Source organism: Poeciliopsis prolifica, unplaced genomic scaffold (genome assembly GCF_027474105.1).
Source record: "Poeciliopsis prolifica strain line A6 unplaced genomic scaffold, Auburn_PproV2 SCAFFOLD087, whole genome shotgun sequence".
Classification (NCBI taxonomy): domain Eukaryota; kingdom Metazoa; phylum Chordata; class Actinopteri; order Cyprinodontiformes; family Poeciliidae; genus Poeciliopsis; species Poeciliopsis prolifica.
The window spans coordinates 1,220,805-1,245,437 of NW_026562462.1; the positions used below are offsets into that span (position 1 = coordinate 1,220,805).

Here is a 24,633-nt window from a genome sequence, read left to right on the forward strand (position 1 = left end):
GAACTGAGAGCAAATATTGAAATTTTTCACAATATTTTTGAGCTACACTTGTACTTAAGGTATATATGTTTTATTATTGCGTTTTAAAATATTTTTCAGTCAACTAGAGAAATGTGAAAGCCTTTTGATCAGCTCCCTATTGCAGCTGCTCTGGGTTTTCTAACAGCAGTAATTAATTCACTTCACCAATCCAGTAATTTTCACATTTTGCCTTTGACAGCCTCCGCATGTCCAGTTATTTCCCATTTCCACCATATGTTTGCCATCAGTCACCCGACTGCCAGTAGTTTTCTGTGATTATTTCAGTGATTATTTCTGCGCAGGGAATGGCCTTCCTCCACAACAGCGTCATCATCTCCCACGGCAACCTGAAGTCCTCCAACTGTGTGGTGGACAGTCGGTTTGTGCTGAAGATCACAGACTACGGGCTGCAGAGTCTGCGGACCAGCAGCTTCCCTGAAGACACACACGCTTTCTACGCGCGTAAGAGCAAAACACACACCGGCCAGTTCGCAGCAAAGCACACAGCATCAAAAACGTATCTACGACCTCTGACCTTTTTACAGTTATTGATCAAAAGAAGTTGACTCAAAAGTTTTCACAGGCCAGAAAGATGAAAGTAAAACTAAAATAAAGCAGTCCAATTTTTTTTTGTTGTTGAAATAAATCCAAACCTTAAAGAGGACTTTGAATATTTGCTGTATTAAAAGAAGAGTTTTCAAATTGTTTTTATTCTCGGTAAAAGAACAGGAGTTGGGTCACTTCCTTTCAAGGCGCCTGCGAATGTTTAGCCAAGGTTAGTAATTCAGATACGAGCTGATTTGGGTGCAGCGAAGTCGACTTTTCAGAAAAGTCTCTGTGATGACATGGCTCTGCTTATTAGAAACACTTGAAATATAAAAACAAAAAAACTTAACATTTTCCATTGAAAGAAAAGTATGTTAGTGACAATTACAAATAAAGTTTGTACACTGCAAAAACAAATTCTCACCAAGTATCTTTGGTCTCGTTTCTGGTGCAAATATCTTATTTGAAATAAGACAAAAATTAGTAACTTTTTTTCAGTCAGTAATTCCTGAATAGTTATAAATATTGTCAGATTATTTCACTTATAACGTGTCCTGCTATAAGTGAGATAATTTGCCAATAAAAATAATTATGGAATTACTTAATTGGAAATCCAATAAATCACCTTAAAACGGCCCCTACTACACAGAAACAGCTGACATAAAATTAAACATATCTCAAATGTACGACATTAATTGCCATAACAGTGAAAAACCTCCACAAAACCTGGCAAAATTACACATAATGTAATTAAATTTATCTAAACCATATGTTAAAATATAATATTTGAACTGATGATCCTGAAAGTTACCGACAGCAACAGAAAACATGGGAGGTGCGGCAGGAAAAGTTACGTTTTGACTCAACAAGACGAATTTGAAGAATAAATAAACATTTCTGACAAACTTTGAAACTATGATATTGTTAAAATAAAACCCTGTTAGATAAATATATGCAACAAGAACAGACTGTCAGCATTTTGCGTCAGATGTTTGTGTTGGATAAAATATGGATCTTTCTGTTCATAAAGGGACTACATTTCAAGCACTGTAAAAAACTTTTTTTTTTCCAGTTAAATTGCAGATTTTTATATGAATGAGCTGTTTACTGACAGGAAAGCTGTGGACTGCTCCCGAGCTGCTGAGGAAGGAGAGTCCGCCCTGCGGCACCCAGCGGGGCGACGTCTACAGCTTCGGCGTGATCCTGCAGGAAGTCGCTCTGCTGAAGGGTGTTTTCTACCTCGACTCGCACTCCCTCTCCCCCAAAGGTCAGCGCCGAAGCCGGCCTCTAATCTCTGAGCAGAAACACAAACGCGATGAAAGCGTCGGGTTGTTTACATTCCTGCCTGGCAGCTGGACGGGCCTTCGTCGTTAACCCCTCGCCTCGTTGGCTGCATGGCGTCAGGTGTTATCTCCACTTCTGGAGTAAACATGTCGCTGCCTGGTCCGCTTCAGCAATACACAACATTAATTATGATAACAGCTGAAAACATGTACAAAACACGGCAAAGATACAGATACAGGAGCTGGTTTCCAGTCAATAATTCTTTAATATTTATAAAATTACCTGTTTCACTGGCAGATTATTTCACTTATAACATGGGGAAAATGTCTTGTTGTAATGAAAACTGGAATTAGTACTTTTTGTAGTCAATATCAAGGAATTATTTTAATTCATAACCTTAAACAATCTCTACTGCAATAGCTCCCAAAGTGCAGTTAAATTATTAAAAACGTATTTTAAAAAATGACAAAATTACGCAAAAAACACTGTATGTCATTAAATTTTCCCAAAATAAACTCAGAGCTGATGATTCTGGTACGTAACATCGTTACAGTCGGCGGAGGAGCTGTCGGTTACCGGTTGCTATGGCAACTGCCGACTGTCAGGCGCAACGTCAACATGACTAATACAGCCATAAATGTCGGGAGAAAGTAACTTTTTGACGAAACAAAATGAGTTGGAAGAACAAACACAATCTCAAAGTCCCTCCAACTTTGAATCTGAGAGCATCAGATATTTTTTTTGCAGGTCTGAAATAAAAATGTCAAAATTTGAAATTTTAGCTTAAATTTAGTCAGATTGAACACACTCCGAAAACATAAAATCTAATCAAGATCATTTCTAGTGGGACTCTTTCAGTACACTTAAAAGAAGACAAACGTAACTTAAAAGCAACTTTTCAGCAACATGTAGGAGTTTCTGTTCAGTCAGTAATTTCTTAATAATGATTTTAAAAAGTGCTAGTCTTAATAATCTCCCCGTAGATCAAGACATTTTTTCCATATAAATTAAAATGTCTTGTTCCACCCGCAGATTATTTAATTTATGACTAGTAGTTTTTAAATGTTAATGAATTAATTACTTGTGTTGTATTTATATTCTTTGTTTTGTATTTAATTTGTATTTTTTTGTATTTTGTGTATGCTTACTGTGTGCCACATTTTTGCCTGTGAGCTGCTGGTAACTATAATTTCCTGAGGGAGTCTTCCCAAGGGATCAATAAAGTCAAGTCTAAGTCTAAGTCTAAAACAAGCCATTATATTGTGCTGAGAAGTTATTTGTATGTTAGTTTTGTACTATGAGATTTGTACTGTTGTTTTGCTCTGACCCGGCTGTTCTGACTCGGTGCCTCTGCGCGTAACAGAGATCATCCAGGCGGTGATGCGGGGCGGCGTCCCTCCGCTCCGCCCCTCGCTCTGCTTCCACAGCCACAGCGAGGAGCTGGGGGTCCTCATGCAGCGCTGCTGGAGCGAGGAGCCCAACGAGAGGCCCGACTTTAATACCATCAAGATCCTCCTGAGGAAGCAGCACAGGTGGGGAAATCACAGAATGGGTTCATTTATTTCACTGTTTGAAACTAACAAAATGAACCTATGATGAAAAAAATCTACATTTTATAGTTAACTACAACTACCAAAAATAACGAGAAGCTAAATTTAGAAAAAAAAATCATCAACATATATAAATAAAGAGGAAAAACTATGAGAACAAATGCACCATTCCTGGTGAAATACAACCAATCAAAGCCCGGAGGAGGTTCTTAGAGCTGTCAGTCATCCTTATGTAGGTGCTGCTCAATGTGCTGATGGTGGATAAACAACTTACTGTTACAGAAAAACTGGACTTTATACTAAATACACATCAGAATATATTAATAATCAATAATAATAATTAGATTTAATTATTGTTGTTTTATTGTGGCTTACAACTAGTTAAAATAAAACCAAAAAAGTAGGATTTTTAGAAAATAAGAATCACAAAAGGACTTTTTATACAGAATTATGTTGATGTTTGACTGTCATCGAGATCCTCCATTAAAAGGTCACCGCTAATTCAGAGTAGTGCTTCCAGGTATATTAATGAAAAGTTTAGTGGAAGGAAAAAGTTTTGACAGAAGACAGTATGTTCTTTTGAGTTTTTGAGTGTGAAAAAGCATCGAGATCTGGCAAATATTGAAATTTAAGGCACAGCCAGAACATTTCAGTTCAGTCCAAGTTAATTTGACCCAAGGTGCCACAGTAAACAAGATAAAAATAAAACAACCGTTGTTTTTTGTACAAAAGCAAATTACGTTCTTGGCTGGTCCTTTCTTAAAATTAAAGATTCCCACATTATTAACTGATTTTTTGATTATTACAAACAATTCAGCCAGTTGTAATTTGATTTCTTTGTGACACAATGATTCTACTCTTAATATCTTGAAGGGTTGGTTTTTGACATTTAAGTGTCTTTTAACATTAAATGTAATATTTATTATCAAAAACAAGCGAGGGAAAAACATTTTAATATAACATAAGATTGTTTTCATTCGTTTTCTTCTTGGTTGTTTGTATTTTCAGAGGTTACGGTTCCAACATCCTGGACAACCTTCTGTCTCGCATGGAGCAATACGCCAACAACCTGGAGGAGCTGGTGGAGGAGCGAACTCAAGCTTATAACGAGGAGAAACGCAAAGCCGAGGCTCTGCTCTACCAGATACTACCACAGTAAATGTCCTCCACAGATAAACTACGGGCATTAAGTGTTTTCTGCAGCAGCATGCGGCTGAAATGCTGTTATTTTTGGGTTCCAGCTCGGTAGCCGACCAGCTGAAACGAGGCGAGTCGGTTCAGGCCGAAGCCTTCGACTCCGTCACCATCTATTTCAGCGACATCGTTGGCTTCACCGCTCTGTCTGCAGAGAGCACGCCGCTGCAGGTCGGTGGAAAGCATGAAACCAGCGCCTAACTGGAGGGAGTTGAAGCAGAACACCGGAAGATTAAAACTAGACTGCCCTCTAGTGGAGAAAGAGAGTAACTACATCTCAGATTTCCTGTTTCTGGCGAAGGAAATCACAACAAATCAACTTTTACACAAAATGGGGGGATTTTATGTCATAGATAAACATGAAGTAATCTATAACTAGTCAACCTTTTTTACTCTGACACCCCTAAATAAGTGCAAACAAACGCCTTCAGAAGTCAACTCATTAGAGAAGAGAGCCAACCTTTCAATTAGCTGTTTTCAGATTTATCGTCAAAAGTTCTTATTGTGAAAACAAATTTACCACAATAAGTGATAAACGAAAATGCTCATCCCTAATACGAAACTTTTGTTTTATTAAAAAACAAAAGTATATATAATATAAAAGCATTTCTTTGCCCTTCACATGAATTACTGTGTTTTACCATCATAAATATTTATTTTATGTTTCTATTCAGACATGGTAGCAGAAAATAACACACATGAACAAGAAATGTAAAGGGACTCAATATCCTGAAAAATAAATGTAGGAACCAGATATTTTATTTATGTTTTTTAAGAAATGTGTCTTTCATTGACAACAAAAAACTTTCTCTGGCTCCTCTGTTTTGCATTTGTATTGAAAATGATTTAATTTGTGTTTCCCTGCAGGTTGTGACCCTGCTAAATGATCTCTACACGTGTTTTGATGCCATCATAGACAACTTTGATGTTTACAAGGTGAAACTAATGTTTTGATTTAAAGTCCTGGGTATGAGGCGAATCAAGACTATTTTAGATTTTAAAAAAGTACATTTCCACCAAAAAAATCATAGAAATTTTCTAGAAATTAACTTGAAAGTCTAGAATTTTCTCCAGCAAACTTGATAATATGCAACTTTTGAAACCCAAAACCTTCTTGTTTGTTTCTAGAACATTTCAGAGATTTGAATTTTAAAAAATTATTTTCAAGCTCAAGAATTTCTGCATTTTTCGTAGAATTTTTTAAATTGATCTCAAAATTTCAGAATTTTTTTCTAGCATATTTTTTGACTTTTCAAATTCTGAAGTTTCCAAAATAAATGTTTTTAAATTAGTCTAAAAATAATGGAGTTTCTTGGATTAAATTCACTCCTTCATTTTTCTACTTTTGCCCTAATGTACCCCCGTAGCTGCCAGCTGGCCTAAATGTTAAATGATTCATTTACTGCGGTCTCTTCAGGTGGAGACGATTGGGGACGCCTACATGGTGGTGTCGGGTCTGCCGGTCAGGAACGGTAAGCGACATGGTCGGGAAGTCGCCCGGATGTCTCTGGCTCTGTTGGACGCAGTCAAGAGCTTCAAAATTCGACACCGACCCGATCAGCAGCTGCGGCTTCGAATTGGCATCCACAGCGGTACGGCCGCACCGCCGCACTCATTCCAAACAACAAACTACAAAAACGCTCAAACATTCTGAGTTGTTGGTGTGTTTTCGTCTAGGCACTGTGTGTGCAGGTGTGGTTGGGTTAAAAATGCCCAGGTACTGTTTGTTTGGAGACACGGTGAACACGGCGTCACGCATGGAGTCGACAGGAGAGGGTGAGACCCGCAGGAAACCGCTCACGCATCAGCAGCAAAACTGCAGCATTTACACCCACAAAACCCAGAAGTTAGAACTTTACAAGCACTATTCATTAAAAATAACCAGGCAAAATCAAATTAAAAAATGTTTACAAAGGTTGCTTTTTTCTGTTGGACAATTCAACTCGTACAGTATAATAAAATACACTCTTATACATGAGTTCAACTGGCTCATGTTTGATGTATTTATTTTTATTTATATCTATTATATAAGCTAATATTAGCCATATTTCTTCTCTAAAAATGTTAGCTGGGACACAATTTATGTAAAAATATAGAACTACTAATTTGAACTGAAGCAATTAATTGGATTCATTGTGATTAACGGAAATAATTAACTAATTTATCAATCGATTTGTCGTTAACTGGAGTATACAGACTCAATTAAAGCACATTTTCTGAAAAAATAAATACAGTCAAAGATGTAATTAAGCCAAAACTGTACAAAAAATATAAACATTTTGCATTTAAGATAACACAATGATCGTGACAAACAATAGATTCAGTTCAGTTCAGTAATGTCAGACATGTTTCCCTCTCAGCCCTGAAGATTCATGTGTCGGAGGCGACTCGTCAGGTCCTGCAGGAGTTCGGCTCCTTCCAGCTTCAGCTCAGAGGGGAGATCGAAGTGAAGGGCAAAGGTCGCATGAGGACGTACTGGCTGCTGGGAGAAAATGAGAAGAACTGAGAGTCAACCAGCTGGACGGCGTTTTGGACTGACTGATCCAAACTGGTTGCTCCAGGGATAAACTGTAGAAAAGAGTAAAACAGACAAGATGAATGTGTCACTTGTAAGATAAAACATCAAAACTTGTGTAAATACATAATAAAATGGGTATTGTTACTTTTGTTTAAATGTCTCTTGGTAGTTTTCTGTGTGCCTTTTGCATGTACCCTGTTTCATTTTTATATATTTATAACAATAGAGAATATTTTTAATATTTCAACAACATTTCTGAAATTTGTCTTTTATTCAAAAGCGTATTAAAAATTTGTTTCTCCCTGCAGGGCAGTTTGTGACGCTGCTAAATGATGTTTGCAAAGTGAAGCTAATATTTCGACGTATTTTTTAGGGGTTTGCAAAAAAATGCAATGGATATTCAATTTAAAATTGGTAGGTTTAACAGCAGCCAATCAGAGTGGAAAACATATTCCTGTTCTGAGCCATTTTCTCATGTTAGTTGCTGAATTTTGCACAAAATGATCAGATAAAAGATGTACAAGAAAAACAGTTGAACAATTTGCACAAAGACTGAGCCCTGCAACATTAAAACATGGATAGGAGTGCAACTATATTAATCATAACACTTGTTCTCTTCTGTTCCTACTATTTTTGATGATTTTCCACTTGCAGGTAAGAATAAAATTATTTAGTCGGGGTAAAAAGTCCTGTCTTAGGAATTACATTGTTTAAGTATTTCTTTGCATAAATTTTTATTCTTTATAATACTAAACTTTGAACGTAATTTTTCTTTTCTTTAATTGTAGTGCTACTCTTATTGGAGCACATTTTTGGGAGGCAATTGTTTTAATTTTCCAGTGTTAGAATATGCTATTACAACAAAATATGTAATCATTTTAAGCCTTTCCATGCATGCTTACCAGGGAAATCATGTGTTCTCACAATTTGTGCATTTCTACGTTACTTGTAAACAAGATAAAGTTGTTTCCATGCAGGTGGATGCCTGTATAGTTATTCAGGGATTGGCCCTTGATTCTTTCGCTTGCTATTGGTTGTTACTGACGTCGTTCAGATCAACGTGCAACCTGATTGGTCAATGGGCTCCGTTGTTCACACACCGTACCCGAGCTCAGTCTGTGCGGATGTCCGTTATGTTACTGTAGTCGGACGGTGTTACGGAGTCAGACTGGTATCCAAGCTGCCTCCAAATAAGTTTTAAAAACACATATCAACTGACCGAAGTGATTCACAGCGAGGCTCTGACCCGGGCCACAGCCCCCGTGACTCTCCATTACATCGATACAGACACCAACAACATCACTGAAACGGTAGTCCCAACCCAGCACAGCTCCGCGGGGCCCCGGAGAGGCGCGGCGGGAGCAGATGGAGCCTGCACCGGCAAAGGCGAAGCCACAGGGCCGGCTCCTGGTGTCCACCCAGCTGGATGCTAAAGACGAGTTAGAGGAGGTAGGGAGACCAGGACTGGTTAGCTTGGATACCTAATTTTATTTTGGATGAACCGAGGCAGAACGAGGATATAATAGACCCAATTAAATTTAATTTGTGCAAAAAAATCCAAAGGTACAAAGACATGGAACCATTTTATCAAGTGCTGCTGCTAACAGGCTAGTTAGCATAGCCAGCAGAAGGTTAGCAGCGGTAGTTAAGGAGAATAGACCTGTGAACATCTTATTGAAGACATGGAGCTGAATGAGATAAAGGTGTAGTGTTTGTTTTCAGTGTTTGGGCTCTTAGAAACGCTGCTGTTTTTATTTGCAATCTCCCAAGTTCATGAAATATAGCCTAGCATGCTAATGCTACGTAAACATATGGATGAGACCTATGTGACAGTTACGCATGCGCCCTGTTTCACATGTCAGATCTGTTGAGACCCTGTTTATTTTTATTAAATTATAACTACTTGTGGAATCACCCGCAGTTGAATAAGCAACCAAACAAAAGTGCGTTTACTTTCACTTTTCGTCTTCAACCTGAAGACGAGAGGCTGAAGATGCACTGATTGCACTATTCGTAAGGCCTCCATGTTTACCTTCTCTGGACATACCATAATATTATGGTATTAACGAAAAGATTTTAAACAAAATCTGTAATATTACTTAGCTGGTGTTATTTAAACCACAAAAGCAACAAATATTCATGCTGCTGCGAAGTAAATGTCAAATTATTATTGTTACATCTTTAACATTAATTTATTGTTTTGATTCTGATGCCTATATTTATGCATTACAGCTGGTTTTAAATGTTTAGTGTGTAGAACATTGCAATATTTATATTTCAAAGGACAGTTTGGAGTGCAATACTTGTTGGTCATATGAACTTGCAGTGTACATGCCAATGCAATATTTAGCCCGTTGGACAGAGTCTCATATCAACACAATGATAAAGTTTACAAAGGATAAAGACAAAAAAGAAGAAAGTAGGCATGTATTTCACCTGGCATCCAAAAATTTACTTTTTTTTGCTATTGCAGTTTCAAGAATTCCTAAAATTATTGCAAAGATAAAAAATATTTGTTATTTTTCATTGCTTTTAGGTACATGGTCAGGGCTTACTGTTCAAGTTTTAATCCACTAAGATTGAACTTTTAACTGGATTTTTGAAATCACCTTGATATCCTGTTGGTTAATGTCTTTAAATACCTAAAAGTTAACTAATTTACACCTGAGCAGATTCTTCTTATTCTAAGTAAAGGTTCAAATTCCATATAAAAAGTAATTGTATTATTATTAGAGTTTAATGATAGTGTTTGCATTGGAACAAGTTGAATTAGCTTTTTTTGTTTCAAGATTAAATATTTTCTGTCACGGGGTTAAATGGTGATATTAGTTTTTATTGCACCTACTTAAAGACCAATCAAAGATTGTTTATTAAATGTTTCACCTGAATATTTAATTATATTAAATTAAGCAAAGAGTATGGCTACTTCGGTTCCCACATTTTGCCACTAGAAATACTTTCAGACGCTCTGCTTGTCTTTCAGCCAGCTGACCTGGAGGGGGCAGCAGCAGATGTGTTGCTATTTTAAAATGTTGTTTCTTCATACTGGAGCCGTCATTTATTACCAGTTTAATGAGATTGTTTGTTTTTCTCTGATGCTGCTCAGAAAAGAATAGTACAATACTATATTACATTCTGAAACAGCAAACATGGTTTTAATCATTCTTGCAGAGTTTTAATAAAGGAGTAATGTCAGTGTTGGTGTGTTTGACAGTCTTCATGTTTATTTTGTGTGTTCCAGAGATTGGAACGATGTGTTGTGATCGTCCAAGCATTGACCAATGGGCTGTCAGAACGGGAAGCCAACGATGCACTCACTGCCAACGTAAGAAATGCTCATTATTACAACAAAGTTAACAAAGTACGATAGAATATCTGTGAAAGATTTCTTATGGTGGTTCGTCAAATAATAGTTGCATTTTTTTTTCTCAAAACATTTTTCATGTGAAATCATGGAACAAACTTCGGTGTATGCTTTGTGCAGGTGTGTAAAGGCCAGCAGCAGCATGAGGAGGTCTGTCTGGGTCTGTTCACCCTGGTCCTCACAGAGCCGAGCCAGGCCCAGAGGGTGAGTCGCCTCGCCATGTCTGCTGCATTCAGCATCACTGCAGCTGAATCATAACAACCTTCTGATCTGGTGTGTTGGAACAGTGCTACAGAGATCTGACGCTGGTCAACAGAGACGGGATGAACATAGTGCTGGTAAAAATCAACCAGATCCTGATGGAGAAGTTCCTCAAACTGCAGGACAATCCCAGAACGCAGGTACAACCCATCGTCGATGTGAAGGAAATAAGACAAATCAACCAATCAGTCAAGTTGATTTGTCTAGCAACAAGGCATTTCAAAGTGTCTTACATCATAGATTTTTAAAAACATTACATTTTGCCATCATTACTCATCAAATTGTTTATTAATGTTTAATTTATTATGGTTCAAAGTAACTCTGAACAGGAGGGTTTTTAGTCGAGATTTAAAGGAACTCAGTGTTTCGGCTGTTTTACAGTTTTCTGGAAATTTGTTCCAGATTTGTGGTGCATAGAAGCTGAATGTTGCTTCTCCATATTTGGTTCTGATTTTGGTTCTTCAGAGCAGAACCAGAAGACCTGAGAGGTCTGGGAGGTTGCTATGATAACGGCTGATCTTTAAAATATTGTGGTGCTGAGCCATTCAGTGATTTATGAACTAAAAGTGTTTTAAAATGTATTCTCTGAGCTACAGAGAGCCAGTAGAGGGACTGTACAACTGGATGATGTGCTCTAACTTCCTGGTTTTAGTCAGAACACCAGCAGCAGCGTTCTGGATCAGCTGCAACTGGAGGATTATTTTAGGCAGCCCCGTAAAGATGTTGTTGGAGTAATCACTGCGAGTAAAGATAATCACATGGATGAGTTTCTCTAAATCTCTAGCTCTGAGTGCTCAGAGTGTTGATGGTTGGTTTGTGTGCAGCTGGTGTGGCTGGTCAGGGAACTGGTGAAGAGTGGAGTAATTGGAGCCGACGGCGTCATCATGACGCTTCTGAAGCAGATTGCAGGTTAGATTCACGCAGACTTCGTCTTTTATTTCCGAAACCAAGCGCTTAGTTTGTCCTGATGTTGCTGTTTGCTTTTGCAGGTGGAGACATTTCCGCTAAGAACCTCTGGTTGGCGGAGAGCGTCCTGGACATCCTGCTCGATCAAAAGTAAGCCTCACTCACATCCGTTCTTTAATGGGGACCTATTATGAAAAACTCACATTTCACGTGTTTTTGTACTTCTGTTTGGGGTCAACTTCTTCTAAAAAAAAAAACCTAGACGCTTAAGGAAAACACCCAGCTGTTTTTTGGCAATGCAAAATGAGCCATTTCAAAAATCTTCCAAATGTTGAGTCACATTTGAAAAACTCTGCACTGTCACCAGCACATTTTGTCAGTTGTATGCGCTGCACAATGGCTGCTTGAAGAGACAAGTGTTTAGTTGTTGACTTACCATCCTGAAACAACTTGCTGCATTCTTGTTGGTGGTACACAAGGCTCCACTTCTGCTTTTCAAAGATGTATGGTTTAAAATTGTGGGAGTTCAAAATAGGAAGAACTGACCAGATTAAAATCTTATCTTAGAATAATTTGGTGCAAAAAATATGATGAAGATGTTTGTAAAGCCTGTAGATCTGTCCTAACCTGTTCAAGGAATCATACTAGATCATGTTTAAAGTTTGGTGAATTTTCACAAATAAGTCTCTAAATGTTTTTGTTCTCTGAAGGGAGTGGGTGTTGAAGAGCGGGATGTTAATAGCGATGTCGGTGTACACCTACCTCCGTCTGATTGTGGATCACGGCACTCCAAACCTGCTGCCTCTGCGCCAGAAAGAAGTGGATTTCTGCATCAGCATGCTGCGGGAAAAGGTACAAAAGGAAGATCTCCTGCTTCAGTTCTTGTTCTCACGTCGATAACTCTCTCTCTCTCTCTCTCTCTGTGTTTGTAGTTCATGGAGTGCCTCATCATCGGCAGAGATCTGGTTCGTCTGCTGCAGAATGTTGCTCGGATCCCGGAAATGGAGCTGCTGTGGCGGGACTTGTTGCACAACCCTCAGGTTCTCAGTCCTCAGTTTACAGGTGAGCTCAGCTTCACTACCTGGAATACGGCACGTTGTTTTGTTTTGTTTTGTTTTGAAGATTTAATTTTTGGAAAGATCTGGATTTTTTTCTCACCAGTGCTTCGGTTTCCATAGTTCAGAGTGATGTCAGCACACAGAGGGCGGCCATCTTGTTTTAAAGCTTATTTTACAGCTTCTGTTTATTTGGACTTTGAGTAGAAATCAAACTTTACAACAAAATATGTAATTTTTGAGAAAATAAAGTCATGATGTCGCAAAATTAAAGTAATAGAAATACTAATAAACTCGTAAGACTAAAGAAAAAGATTCTATTTTTAAGCTATATCGGCCAGTTCCCAGTGTCAGTGTTGCGATACGTATCGTTTTGTTTTATTATCGTTGGTTGGATGACGTCTGTGATGTCGTTCCTGCAGGGATCCTCCAGCTCCTGACGGCTCGAACGTCTCGGAAATTCCTCGCCTGTCGACTGACTCCAGACATGGAGACCAAGCTGCTGTTCATGACCTCCAGGGTAAAAATATAATCCTCTTCCTCTCACACACTCTGAGCTACAAACACAAACCGTAGTCAACTGAATGAAAGTGATTGAACCTGTGCTCTCAGGCTCTTAGTGACTAAATAACTGTTCATTTCAAGTTTGGACATAAAACAGATGCAGGTCAGTTTTTTATGGAACAATTGATCAAAATTGAACAAAAAATTGATCCAGAAGTTATTATGATGAACGATAACGTTGCTGTTTTGAGACAATATTCAAGTAATGTAATGGTAGAATAATGAAAGAAAACATTCTCAAAGATTAATAAACTTTAAAGTCTAACAAATATTTAACACTGGAACTGGAAACATTTTAAATATCCAAACTTCATAAACAAAACAACAGAAATGACACATAAAATTAATTAAAAAGTCGCTGTAAACAAAAAAAAAACTGAAGACTTTTGACATCCAGTTTTTATTTGAAAAAGAAAAACAAGAAATCATACAAATGGAAATGATTGAGTTTGTTTTAATTTATGATGCGATTAATTGGTTCATTGCTTATTGTGTTAGGCCTAACAATTGTATTAAATTTCCACAACAAATTTACACCAAACTTACTTTTAAATTTGTTTTTGTGTTATGGTAACTGAAAGCTTGGAAAAGATTATAACTTTGTGTTGCGTTTTTATGAGTAGATTTTGATTTGAAAGTTTTAGTTTTGTCCTAATTTATTCCGAACTTCAAACTAAATTAAAATTTAAAGATACTTTATTAATCCCAGAGGTAAATTTACATCATCTTCCTTGTACATCAGGCTTTTCAAAGTAATTATAAAACTATGTATCATTTCCTTCAGCTTCCCAGTTTTGCTGTATTTTGTGTTGGTGTTTCTCGCAAGTCTGAGATGTTCAGACTGTTGTTGACGGGATGTGGTGATTTCTGTAAGGCTGTGGTCATCTGGTTGAATTTGTGTCCTCACCTGCACCCAGGTGCGTTTCGGGCAGCAGAAGCGGTACCAGGACTGGTTCCAGAGGCAGTATCTGTCCACAGCAGAGAGCCAGTCGCTGCGCTGCGACCTGATCCGCTACATCTGCGGCGTCGTCCATCCCTCCAACGAGGTGCTGAGCTCTGACATCCTGCCGCGCTGGGCCATCATTGGCTGGCTGCTCACCACCTGCACGGTAAGAGGTCACGACCCCAGGCTCCCAAGGGGGAAGTGGTGTTTTTTAAACAAGCTAACTTGTGATCTTTTCCTGCAGTCGAACGTGGCGGCCTCCAACGCCAAGCTGGCCTTGTTTTACGATTGGCTGTTCTTCAACCCAGAGAAAGACAGCATCATGAATATCGGTAACAATGAAACATCTAGCAGTTAGTATGAAAACCAGTTTAACCATAAATATCCAAATAGTTCTGGGTCTTCAGGCATCAATAATTAATTCCCTCAGTCAGAGATCCACTGATCAATACCAGCTTTTAGTTTCCTTATAGACGTACAAAATCCTATTATGCAAAATTTGTATTTGCATGTTTTCACACGTCAACTTGGGTTCAGCTGAAGAGTTATTAAAAGAAAAAAAACCTTCTGGCCGTTTTTCGGTAATAATATAATATTTTTTGGTGTCTTAAAAACAACACACTTAAAAAACTTCCTGATTGTTGAGTCACATGGGCTGTTACCTAGCAACCCGAGCTCTAGAAAGTTTGGGTTTTCTGGTGTATATATAGGCCTGTGGCATTAAATCAATTTATCGCATGAAAATTAAAACTCAATAATGTCAAGTTGATGATTTATTATTTTTATTTTTTGTCTCTTTCTGCTAGTTATTGGTAAAACTGTATAACAAAAGTATTCAGTTTGGTGCTTTGATGTTTCAGCTGACTTTTTTTGAAAGAGATTTGTTTACAGAGTCTTTATAATTAACTTTATTTATTGTTTTGTTGTGGATATTTAAAACATTCAGTGTCAAATGTTCATTTGAATGTAACGTTATAGATTATTATAGATTATTGCAGTAATGTCTGGGACAATTTATCATCCAGCAAAATTTGTTGTCATGACGGGCTGTACAATGGCTGCTGGAAAAGACAAGTGTTTTGTTGTTGACTTGCCATCCAGAAACCACTTGCTGCATTCTTGTTGGTTGTGCAGTAGGCTCCACTTCTGCTTTTCAAAGATGTTCGGTTGTCTAATTTTGCATCTATTTGGTTCCAGAACCAGCCATCCTGGTGATGCATCACTCCATGAAGCCTCATCCTGCCATCACAGCCACGCTGCTGGACTTCATGTGCCGGGTAACACGCAACCTGGATACTAAGCTACACACCAAATCGTCTCCAATGAGTAACACATCTCCTCCTCACTGACCCCTCAGATCATCCCTCACTTCTTCCCTCCGTTGGAGTCTCAGGTCCGGCAGGGCGTCTTCAATTCACTCAACTTCATCATGGAGAAGAGGGTGCTGGCGTAAGAGCTGCATCTCACTCACCGTTTTATGTTTTTTAAACTATTCATGTTCTCCTCCCGCTGACTGATCTGGTTTGTCTCTCAGTCACCTTGCTCCTCTGTTCGACAACCCAAAACTGGACCGAGAGCTTCGCTCGATGCTCAGGGAGCGGTTCCCCGAGTTCTGCAGCCCGCCGTCTCCTCCCACCGAAGGTAGTGCATGCACACACTGAAAGCCACTTCACAGTAAGACTCGACAGGAAGCCAAAGGAAACGCCTTCAGCTGAAATGTTTCTGCGCCCTGCAGTGAAGATGGAGGAGGCGGTTTCCATGGAGATGGACAACCACGTCCTGGACAAGGAGGAGGGCTGCTACGACCACACGGAGGCAGCTTTCAGCGATGACGAGGAGGAAGTCAACAACAAAGGTAGAGAAGCGGAGAAGATTCACTACAACCCAAGGGTGCTCAAAGTAGGGGGCGGGGGCCAGTTGTGGCCCCTGGACTGATTACAAAATCTTCAATTACGTTTGAAGATTTTGAACCGTGTGACAAAACATATGTTCTAATCGGCTCAGACTGGTTTGATTTAAACAACCAGTTTAAGTTCAGCATGGAGTCGGGAACCATTTCCTTAAAACCAGTTAAAACCCAGATTAATCCAGGAGTTTCATTTTTATTTTTTTGTTTTATTTCCAAAGATGTACTTTATTTTTACACTGTAAGCTCTTCAACACAAACACAGATAGTTTTATATAAATAATGTAAAATAATCATTGGCAATATTGGTGTTAGTTTTGCAATCTACTATGTAAAATAACAAAAGTGAAATAAATGTATACATAAGTAAAATGAAATAATTTGTACCTCTTTAGTACTCCATAATGGGTTGTTTTAGGGCTGCAGATGTTCCTGGTGGACATCGCTCTAACTGTTGGCCAATCACTGTGCAGGAAAGAAGAGGGAGTTCCGGTTCCATCCAATCAAAGAAGCTGTGGTAGAGGAGCCAGCTGACATCACGCCCTGGCTCGACCAATTAGACGACACCATGAAGGAGAAGGTGCAGCAGATTCAGAAGACCAGGTGAGAGCTCAACGCCGCCCCCTTCAGGTTCTGTCTGGAAGTACGACTGTCTCCATGGCAATCGGGTTTCTGACGTTTGTCCTCCTCTCAGTGACACGGAGACTCAGTGCGAGGTCATGCAGGAGGTCGTGGATCTAATCATGGAGGTCAGTTCACTTTGACCCGAAGCAGAAAAAAATAGAAATGAATTAATTTGATCAAACAAATCAGTGTTTTTTGGAATCTTTATTTGAATTTTCACAGTGAAAGAGAGACTGTAATGGGCACTGCAGCTTCCTGTCTGTTTCGGTTATGTGACAGTTTGCACAAGCTTAGCTTTGCTTCTGGTTTTTAATCATTTAAACACTTAGAAACAACTAATGTGCATTTCAATGAGTTATAAAAAGACATTTGTTTTCTTCTGGGCCACAATGTAATTAAACCTGTAGTATGTAACTTTTCTAAAAATCTATTTTTTTACATATTTGTTGAAATTCTTACCATGTCATGACAGCATAAAACAAGTAATCTGTGAAAAAATAGAGGTCCTTCCTTCTTCCAATGCCAGCTAGAAACAACCAATGAGAGGCAGGAGGCGGGTCTTAGCGCTGCTCATCACCTCTTTTTTCCCCCGAGCTCTGCTAATGCTGCAGCTAGCATAGCCTGTTTTGAATGCTAAAGCTAGTTAGCATGGCTATAGATAAACGGTTTTCCTGTGACAATAAGTTGTTTCTCTGCCATTATCACGTTTAGCATTGCGTTCACAGGGTTGCTTGACAGCACTAAGACCCTCCTCCTGGCTGTGATTGGTGGTTTCTGGTTGAAGGTGGAGGAGGATTTTTTTTCACATATTATCTGTCCCATGTTATATTGTCACAACATGGTTTAACAAATATATAAGAAACATAATTTTTATAAAAGTTGCATACTTGGATCCGGTTGGTCGTTTCTGCGCCAGAATGAGTTCTTCCTGTTTTCCAGGATGACTTTGACACGGAGCAGATGTCGGCTCTGGCTTCCTGTCTGGCTGAGCTCTTTAAAGATCACTTCAGAGGGGAGGTTCTCCCCGAGGAGATCACAGAAGAGTGAGTCCTTCCTCCCTGACCCAAACTGCCGTTCCTCCGCTGGGCGCCGGTCCGTTTGACGTCTCCGCTGCTCTCTGCAGGTCTCTGGAGGAGTCCGTGTCCAAACCCGTGTGCCTGATCTTCAGGAACCTGGTCACCATGCAGGAAGACAACAGCGGCTTCTCGGTGCTGCTGGACATGTTGGCCGAGCTTTACCAGAAGCAGCCGAAGATCGGATACCACCTGCTGTACTACCTGAAGGCCAGGTGAGAAAACGGCCTTCGAGTGTCAATTATGTTTTTATTATTTTTTTATTATTATTTTTATTGACCCTTTGCACATATTCAGAACGCAACGCCATCTCCCATGATGGACATCAAAACAATCGGTGCGCTTCTGTAAAGCCTTCAATAAAAATACACTTGTGTATTAATATGGAGATAAATTAGTCTCGTAAATTTGTAAGCTTGCTTTGAGTTTGTTTTTCGTCTTTACTTTCCTTTTACTGTGGCTTTCAAAAAGTTCAATAAACAACAAACTGGACTAATAACCTTGTTTGTTCATAGAATGTGGAAATATTCATAACTATTGTGAAATAGAATAGAATATATCATAAACTGTAGGAGACAATGTTAAATTTTAATAAACTGTCTCCTAAAGCAGCCATGTCGAATTAAATTGTTTACCAATATAAAGTAGAAATCTTCTTTCTTCTGTCTTGATTCTTGATAGATTGGACAAAAACAAAACTGTTTATTGATTTATATCCAGGCAGATTATATATGTCGCATCAGCAAATTTCTTAGCTTTACTTTAAGACATTTTATAGAAATTGGATAAGAAATTTTGTTCCTATGAACATTTTTGTGACAGATTCCAACTCATCCCGCATTGTGGACATGAATCAATGCTGCGTAATAATGGCGCCTGCAGGCGCGCTGCTAGCGTTAGCAGCTAATAGGCGATGTCTCACACGTTAATGTATTTGATTCATGTGACCATGCTGACAGCAAAGCGGCGAACGGGAAGATGATGCTGTACGAGTCGTTTGCCCAGGCGACGGCGCTCGGCGACCTGCACACGTGTCTCATGATGGACATGAAGGCGTGTCAGGAGGACGACGTCCGGCTGCTCTGCTACCTCACGCCGTCCATCTACTCCGAGGTAAACGCAGGCTGACCTCTGACCCTGTCCCTCAAAGAGGCTTTAGAGAGGCTTTGTTGAGCCCTCCTCCCCCACATGTTGCTGAACACATTCCAATTGAAAGTGTGTGTTTAGTTTCCAGATGAGACGCTGCGGAGCGGTGAGCTGCTCAACATGATCGTAGCCGTCATCGACTCCATGCAGGTAACACCAGCACCGTCAGAGCAACACCATGAATATTCTTAAAGGGCCGGAACGTATAGCCAAAAAAAAAGTTAAAATATTAACAGAACGTGTCTACAATCAATAGACTCGTCTTAAAATTAAGTAATATTGAGCATTTCTGCATGTTGATCCACCAGGATTTTATGACAGTTTTCAAATTTTCCTTTTGTTTTTTCTTATCAAAATTACAGATTTTATGGAACTAATTTAGAAATATTTACACTCATCGATGACAGTAACTCTAAATTTTAGTTGCTCAACATAATAATCATTGACTATAACATGAAGTCAGTAGGAAATGCTGCCACCTGCAGGTCAGAGTTAGAATTACTTAATCCTGACGTTCATGAGAAAAATTTTCAATGAACCTATAATAACTTTTTCTGGATGACAAATTGTCAGAAGTTACTGCGATAAACAGTAATATTGATTTGAGACAATTTTAAAGTAAAATAATGCAAGAACACATTCTGAAACATCAATAAACTTTAAACACTGGAAATCGAAGACATTTAAAATATCTCCGAAAAATAAACAAAACAGAAACATCAAGTCAAATTAATTAAAAGTCTCTGCAAACAAAAGTCAAAAAAAGGACTTGCTGAGACTGAAAACCTTTAATATCCAATTTTTGGTAGAAAGAGAGGAAAGAGAAAAACAGCAGAAAATTCATTTTATAATTAATTGTGAATAAAAGGCCGACTTAAAACTGCATTAGTGTAAAAAAATGTGTGCCTGTTTTTTCTAGAAATTTCCACATTGGGGAAAAAAGTGATGGGATGAATTGATGTAGTTTGGCAGTAAACCGATTAAAACTGCTTTGATTTGATTGATAGAATATTTAAGCACATAATTGTTTTCCTGAAGTCTTTATATGTGTAGGTGTGTTAATCAACACACCTACAGTTATTGGTGTGTTGATTTCCTGGATGCGTCTGTGTTCAGCTACAGGAGCTGATGTGTCACGTGATGATGGGGAACCTGGTCATGTTCCGGAAAGACTCGGTTCTGAACATCCTCAGTAAGGAACCGAGATCCAGAGTGCGGTTCTGCTCCACTTGGGTGTGTGGACTCCAATGTGTTCTGTTTGTTTCTCGTCCTCAGTTCAGTCTCTGGAGTGGGAAACGTTTGAACAGTACAGCACCTGGCAGCTCTTCCTGGCCCACAGCATCCCACTGGAAACCATCATCCCCATCCTGCAGCACCTCAAATACAAAGGTGGCAACTTTGGTTGGTTGATTGGTTGATTGGTTGGTTGGTTTATGTATTGATTAATTGATGTATTGGTTGGTTGGTTGATGTATTGATTGATTGACATATTGATAACAGTTACTGGTCTATGTTGTGTTTTTAAAACGTTCTGTGTTTTTGTTCCCAGAGCATCCGGAGGCCTTGTCCTGTCTGCTGTTGCAGCTCCGCAGAGAAAAGTACGACCAGATGAAACGTGTTTTCACGTTGTGACCCGTCGCCTGGGCTAACGTCTCCATCTTTGTCCTGCCCTCAGGCCGAGTGAGGAAATGGTGAAGATGGTTCTGAGTCGGCCCTGCCACCCGGAGGACCAGTTCACCACCAGCATCCTGCGCCACTGGGCGTCCAAATACGACGACACGCTGGGGGAACACATCAAGGCTCAGCTGATCAAGAACAACAACCAGCCGCGCAAGAGGCAGAGGTGGGGACAACTACACATATCCCTTAAACCAAGGGGGCTCAAACTGGGGCGCAGGGGCCATTTCCCGCCCCTGAACTCATTCTTTGCGGTCCCTCACCACAATTCAAGAGTAAATTAAGCTGACTATTAATGCAGCGGGAGCAGACATGTCCAAAAATGTCAGAGCAGGTAATGTTTTGGTGAACTGAGCAGATATTTGAGACTTACACACTTGCATTCTCACCTAAAAACGTTGTACAAAATCACGTTGAGTCATTTTAAGTGTAATATGACCAAATAATTTGTTGCTCTTCACCGCTATTGTCGCTCTGACTGAACATCTGGTTGGGACCTGCAATGAATTATGGGATATGGTGGGCCATGAAGGATACACTGGACCCATCCTTCAAATCTGGGGAAAAGAAGGACACATGTAAAAAAGTCTTCAAATTCGGACAGGCCTTGTCGCCACGCTATGACGTAATCGGCCTACAAATCCGTCCTTCGAAGGATGCAGATCCTGAATTCAGACACAGCTACAGACTCTAAAGTTCACCTTGATACTCTAGATCATTTCTCTTTAGGTGCAAAAAGTGGAAAATTAAGTTTTGCAATTTTTTCTATCTGCTTAGCAGTGAATCAGTTTCCTCTTGTGTGTTTTCAGTCTTCGTAGTTCAAGCAGCAAACTGGCTCAGCTGACCCTGGAACAGATTCTGGAGCATCTGGACAATCTGAGGCTGAGTCTAAGCAACATGAAGAACAACTGTGAGCACGCACACACACACACACACACACACACACACACACACACGCTCAGAGAGCAGCTGATCCTCCTCAGGTCAATGATGCCTCTCCTCTTTCTTTCAGTCTTCAGTCAGACTCCCATCCTTCAGGCTCTGCAGCACGTTCAGGCCAGCTGCGACGAAGCTCACAAGATGAGGTGAACATGCTAAAATCACGCATTCATCACAACGTCACGGTTTCTTTTGACCGGCGCTCTGCCTCTGCAGGTTCAGCGACTTGTTCGCCCTCGCGGAGGAATACGAGGATTCTCAGGCGAAGCCTCTGAAGTCCAGGAGGAAAGCGCCGGCCTCGTCGCCTCGCTCCAGGAAGGGCGTAGCTCCGCCCACCAACAACGAGGAGGAGAGCGCCTCCAGCAGCGCTTCAGTACGTAAAAATAACTTCCTTTCTGTTTCTGATCGCCTCAGTGAAGAGAAGAGTAAAACAGGCTGCCATCTGTGCTTCTTAAACTGCATAAAATGAATAATCCATTTTTTGTCGCCTTTATATCAATGTATTTTCTCAAAGATGCGAGAGAAAATAATTTACCCAGGAACACATCATGTTCACACTTCAGTTCGATCCAACTTTTACGTAATTGTTGTGAGACGGAGTTAATTACAGAATCAAATTTCTTTTAAGTCAAATTTGACATCTATAGGATTTTTGTAACAACTGCAGTTAAGTTTCTTGATGACGCTGTAAATCACATTACGAGTCTGGAAAATTTGCAGTACTGCCCCTTTAAGAACTTATTTAGACATCCTGAACTTGTCCGAGCTTCATTATGTTTTATATAAAAATGAATGATGTTTGTTTTTAAGCTAAGGCTGAGCTCCAGGTGTTTCTGTTTGTCTGTTTGCCTCAGGAGGAGGAAGACTCAAAGCCCAAAGCGCCAAAGAGGAAACGGAGAGGCTCGTCAGCGGTTGGCTCCGACAGCGACTGATGAACCCTCTGACCAATCAGACGCCAACAAACACCGCCATCCGACCAGTCGCTCAGCGCTACCCATTCCCCACGGAGGATGAAGGAGGCCCCAGGTTTGGGACTTCAAATCCGGGTCGGGGGTCGACTTCCTCCTGATGTGATTGATGCCGTTGCCAGGGAGACGAGGAGCGGGCTGCTGGGTTTTGATCGCGCTGGGAGTAGAAACCACAAACTCTTGATCCAAACGGACCGATTTTTAAACATGATGAGAGGGGCCCCTGTAGTTTTTCCCTGGAGGGGCGTGGACTCGTAATTTCCTGCTGTTTTTTAGCAGCTACTTCTTGTTTGTCTTGCTGCAGTAAAAGCATCTGTTGTTCCTTCATGTCAGGTGAATTCTTCATAAACACAAATGATGGTTTCAGGGTCTCATTCGTCTGTTACTTGGGAGTTTTGATTAGAAAGCAAAGCGGGGTTTGCTCAAAAGCACAACGGCAGCAATAGTCATTGTCACAGCAACCTTTCGCTGTATTTACTGTTGTGTACAAAAACAATCTCAAATGTGGTTTTGATTTTTTTTTTTTCTGTCCAGAGCTTCTGATCTTTTCTGACTTTTGGCAGAAACACGATGAGATGGATGCAGATCAGCAGAAGTATTTTTTTATCGACAGTGAATCTTTTACAGAGTCGCGTTTTTAAGGATCTTTGAAACTAAATCTTTAAGCTTTCCAAAGCCGAGTCAGAAAATAGCAGAAGTCCTCTGCCGCAATTTTATTTACAGCCATATGTCTTTACAAAGCCTTAACTGGTTCAGACACAGAGCTGATTTTACAGGATGTGAAAAATAATAAATGAGCAAATGATGAACGGCTGATGTTTGTAGAAGATGAAACCATTTATCTCTTCATGCACATCTCTGGAGCAAAAATGGTGCCTCCTTGACCCAAACCCGGATTAAATGGATTCATTTTCATTTCTGGATCAAAATTAGCTTCTTTCCAGGAAACAACATCGTTGTGGGAAAGTATTTTCTCCTAAACATTTTTTTTCTAATTCTTTAACAAGTTAGAACATCTCCATTAACATTACAAAAAAAAAATTCTTACACAAAATAATTTATAAATAATTCAGGTTTCAGTTCATTTTTTAGCTCTTTTCAGAGTGGACCGTTTTAGGGCCTCCTGGCACTTTAAAACCAAAGAAGCTGCTGCTGGCTACGCCCCCCAACTCAACATTTACGATCATTAAAATGGCTGCAAACAGATTCGTAATCAACCTACAAGAATTACTGTAGGTCCAGCAAGTGGTTTCTGGATGACAGGTCAACAAAACGCTTATCTTTTCTAGCAACCACGGAATAGCTGGATAACCAGTTGACTAAAAATGTTGGAACTGTGCTTGGGTTGCTATGTGACTTAAGTGATGCAAGTAACATCAACATGCTAGTGGACTGGGGTTGCTATGTGACGGCGCCTTGCCCATTGAATTTGACATTGAGGAGGTTTTTGAAACGGCTTCTTTGCCAGACACCAAACTTTTAACTTGTTGCCAAAGAAAGATGATTGTGTTATTTGTTTTTGTTTTGGACATTTATAAAAATACGGAACAAATCGTATCGGTTCACGGAACACTTAACAGCCAATTCCATATTTTAGTGGACGGGTGGCAACCCCATGCCCTCATGCTAACATTAGCCTTGTATCTAAAAGACAAGGCATTTTACATAAACATGAAATTATCATTCAGTCACTAAATTAACATGCTGGTGCCACACATGCTACCAACAGCATTTAAGCTAACCTTAGCATTTTGGATCATTTTAATTTATACACTAATATTAGCATAGTGAATGATGTCAGTGGCATGTGTGATGTCACACATGATGTGTGATGCTGACTTAATAAATGGATTAAGTCAATCCATTCATTTACCAACTGAATGGATTGACTTAATTCATTCAGTGGGTAAATATTGCGAATTAGATATTAAATTATGTAAAATTCTTATTTTAAGTACATGGCTAATGTTAGCATGATGGCTGTCATTAGCATCTTGAGTCACTAGCATGTTGATATTACTTGCATCACTTAAGCCAAACTTAGAATTTTGTACAATTTTAATTTATACACCAATGTTCGCATACAGAGTGGAG

At 39.6% G+C, this 24,633-nt stretch overlaps 2 protein-coding genes across 3 annotated transcripts in view; both read left to right on the top strand.

Annotated features, from left to right (window-relative positions):
• The window catches only part of npr1a (natriuretic peptide receptor 1a), a 44,179-nt gene extending 36,922 nt beyond the window's left edge, over positions 1-7,257 (top strand). The window contains exons 15-23 of the mRNA XM_055022503.1: positions 324-483; positions 1,682-1,834; positions 3,215-3,383; positions 4,410-4,556; positions 4,643-4,766; positions 5,463-5,531; positions 6,013-6,187; positions 6,273-6,371; positions 6,956-7,257. Coding sequence (XP_054878478.1) covers positions 324-483; positions 1,682-1,834; positions 3,215-3,383; positions 4,410-4,556; positions 4,643-4,766; positions 5,463-5,531; positions 6,013-6,187; positions 6,273-6,371; positions 6,956-7,101 — 1,242 coding nt within the window. The 3' untranslated portion in view covers positions 7,102-7,257. The remainder of the gene's footprint in view (positions 1-323; positions 484-1,681; positions 1,835-3,214; positions 3,384-4,409; positions 4,557-4,642; positions 4,767-5,462; positions 5,532-6,012; positions 6,188-6,272; positions 6,372-6,955) is intronic.
• Positions 7,258-8,228: 971 nt separating this feature from the next.
• ints3 (integrator complex subunit 3) lies at positions 8,229-23,348 on the top strand. 2 transcript variants are annotated; one of them, XM_055022505.1, is made up of 29 exons: positions 8,229-8,562; positions 10,355-10,438; positions 10,598-10,681; positions 10,765-10,878; positions 11,563-11,647; positions 11,728-11,794; positions 12,355-12,496; positions 12,577-12,706; positions 13,122-13,219; positions 14,181-14,372; positions 14,451-14,538; positions 15,404-15,483; positions 15,564-15,655; positions 15,741-15,847; positions 15,942-16,061; positions 16,586-16,715; positions 16,807-16,861; positions 17,676-17,779; positions 17,860-18,024; positions 18,769-18,922; positions 19,037-19,105; positions 20,072-20,147; positions 20,231-20,344; positions 20,505-20,553; positions 20,631-20,798; positions 21,442-21,542; positions 21,645-21,717; positions 21,788-21,944; positions 22,426-23,348. In XM_055022505.1, the coding sequence occupies exons 1-29, from the start codon at positions 8,479-8,481 to the stop codon at positions 22,501-22,503; spliced, it is 3,060 nt and encodes a 1,019-aa protein (XP_054878480.1). In that variant the 5' UTR covers positions 8,229-8,478; the 3' UTR covers positions 22,504-23,348. The 2 variants fall into 2 exon arrangements, with proteins under 2 accessions (XP_054878480.1, XP_054878479.1); XM_055022504.1 differs by having other exon boundaries at positions 21,442-21,717.
• Positions 23,349-24,633: the final 1,285 nt, after the last annotated feature.

What these genes read in the sequence shown, in the direction of transcription:
- ints3 (XM_055022504.1), top strand. Translation starts at nt 8,479, where the DNA reads ATGGAGCCTGCACCGGCAAAGGCGAAGCCACAGGGCCGGCTCCTGGTG. An exon ending in TCAGCATGCTGCGGGAAAAG is followed by an intron (nt 12,497 to 12,576) that starts GTACAAAAGGAA and finishes CTGTGTTTGTAG; the next exon opens with TTCATGGAGTGCCTCATCAT. An exon ending in TGCTGTTCATGACCTCCAGG is followed by an intron (nt 13,220 to 14,180) that starts GTAAAAATATAA and finishes ACCTGCACCCAG; the next exon opens with GTGCGTTTCGGGCAGCAGAA.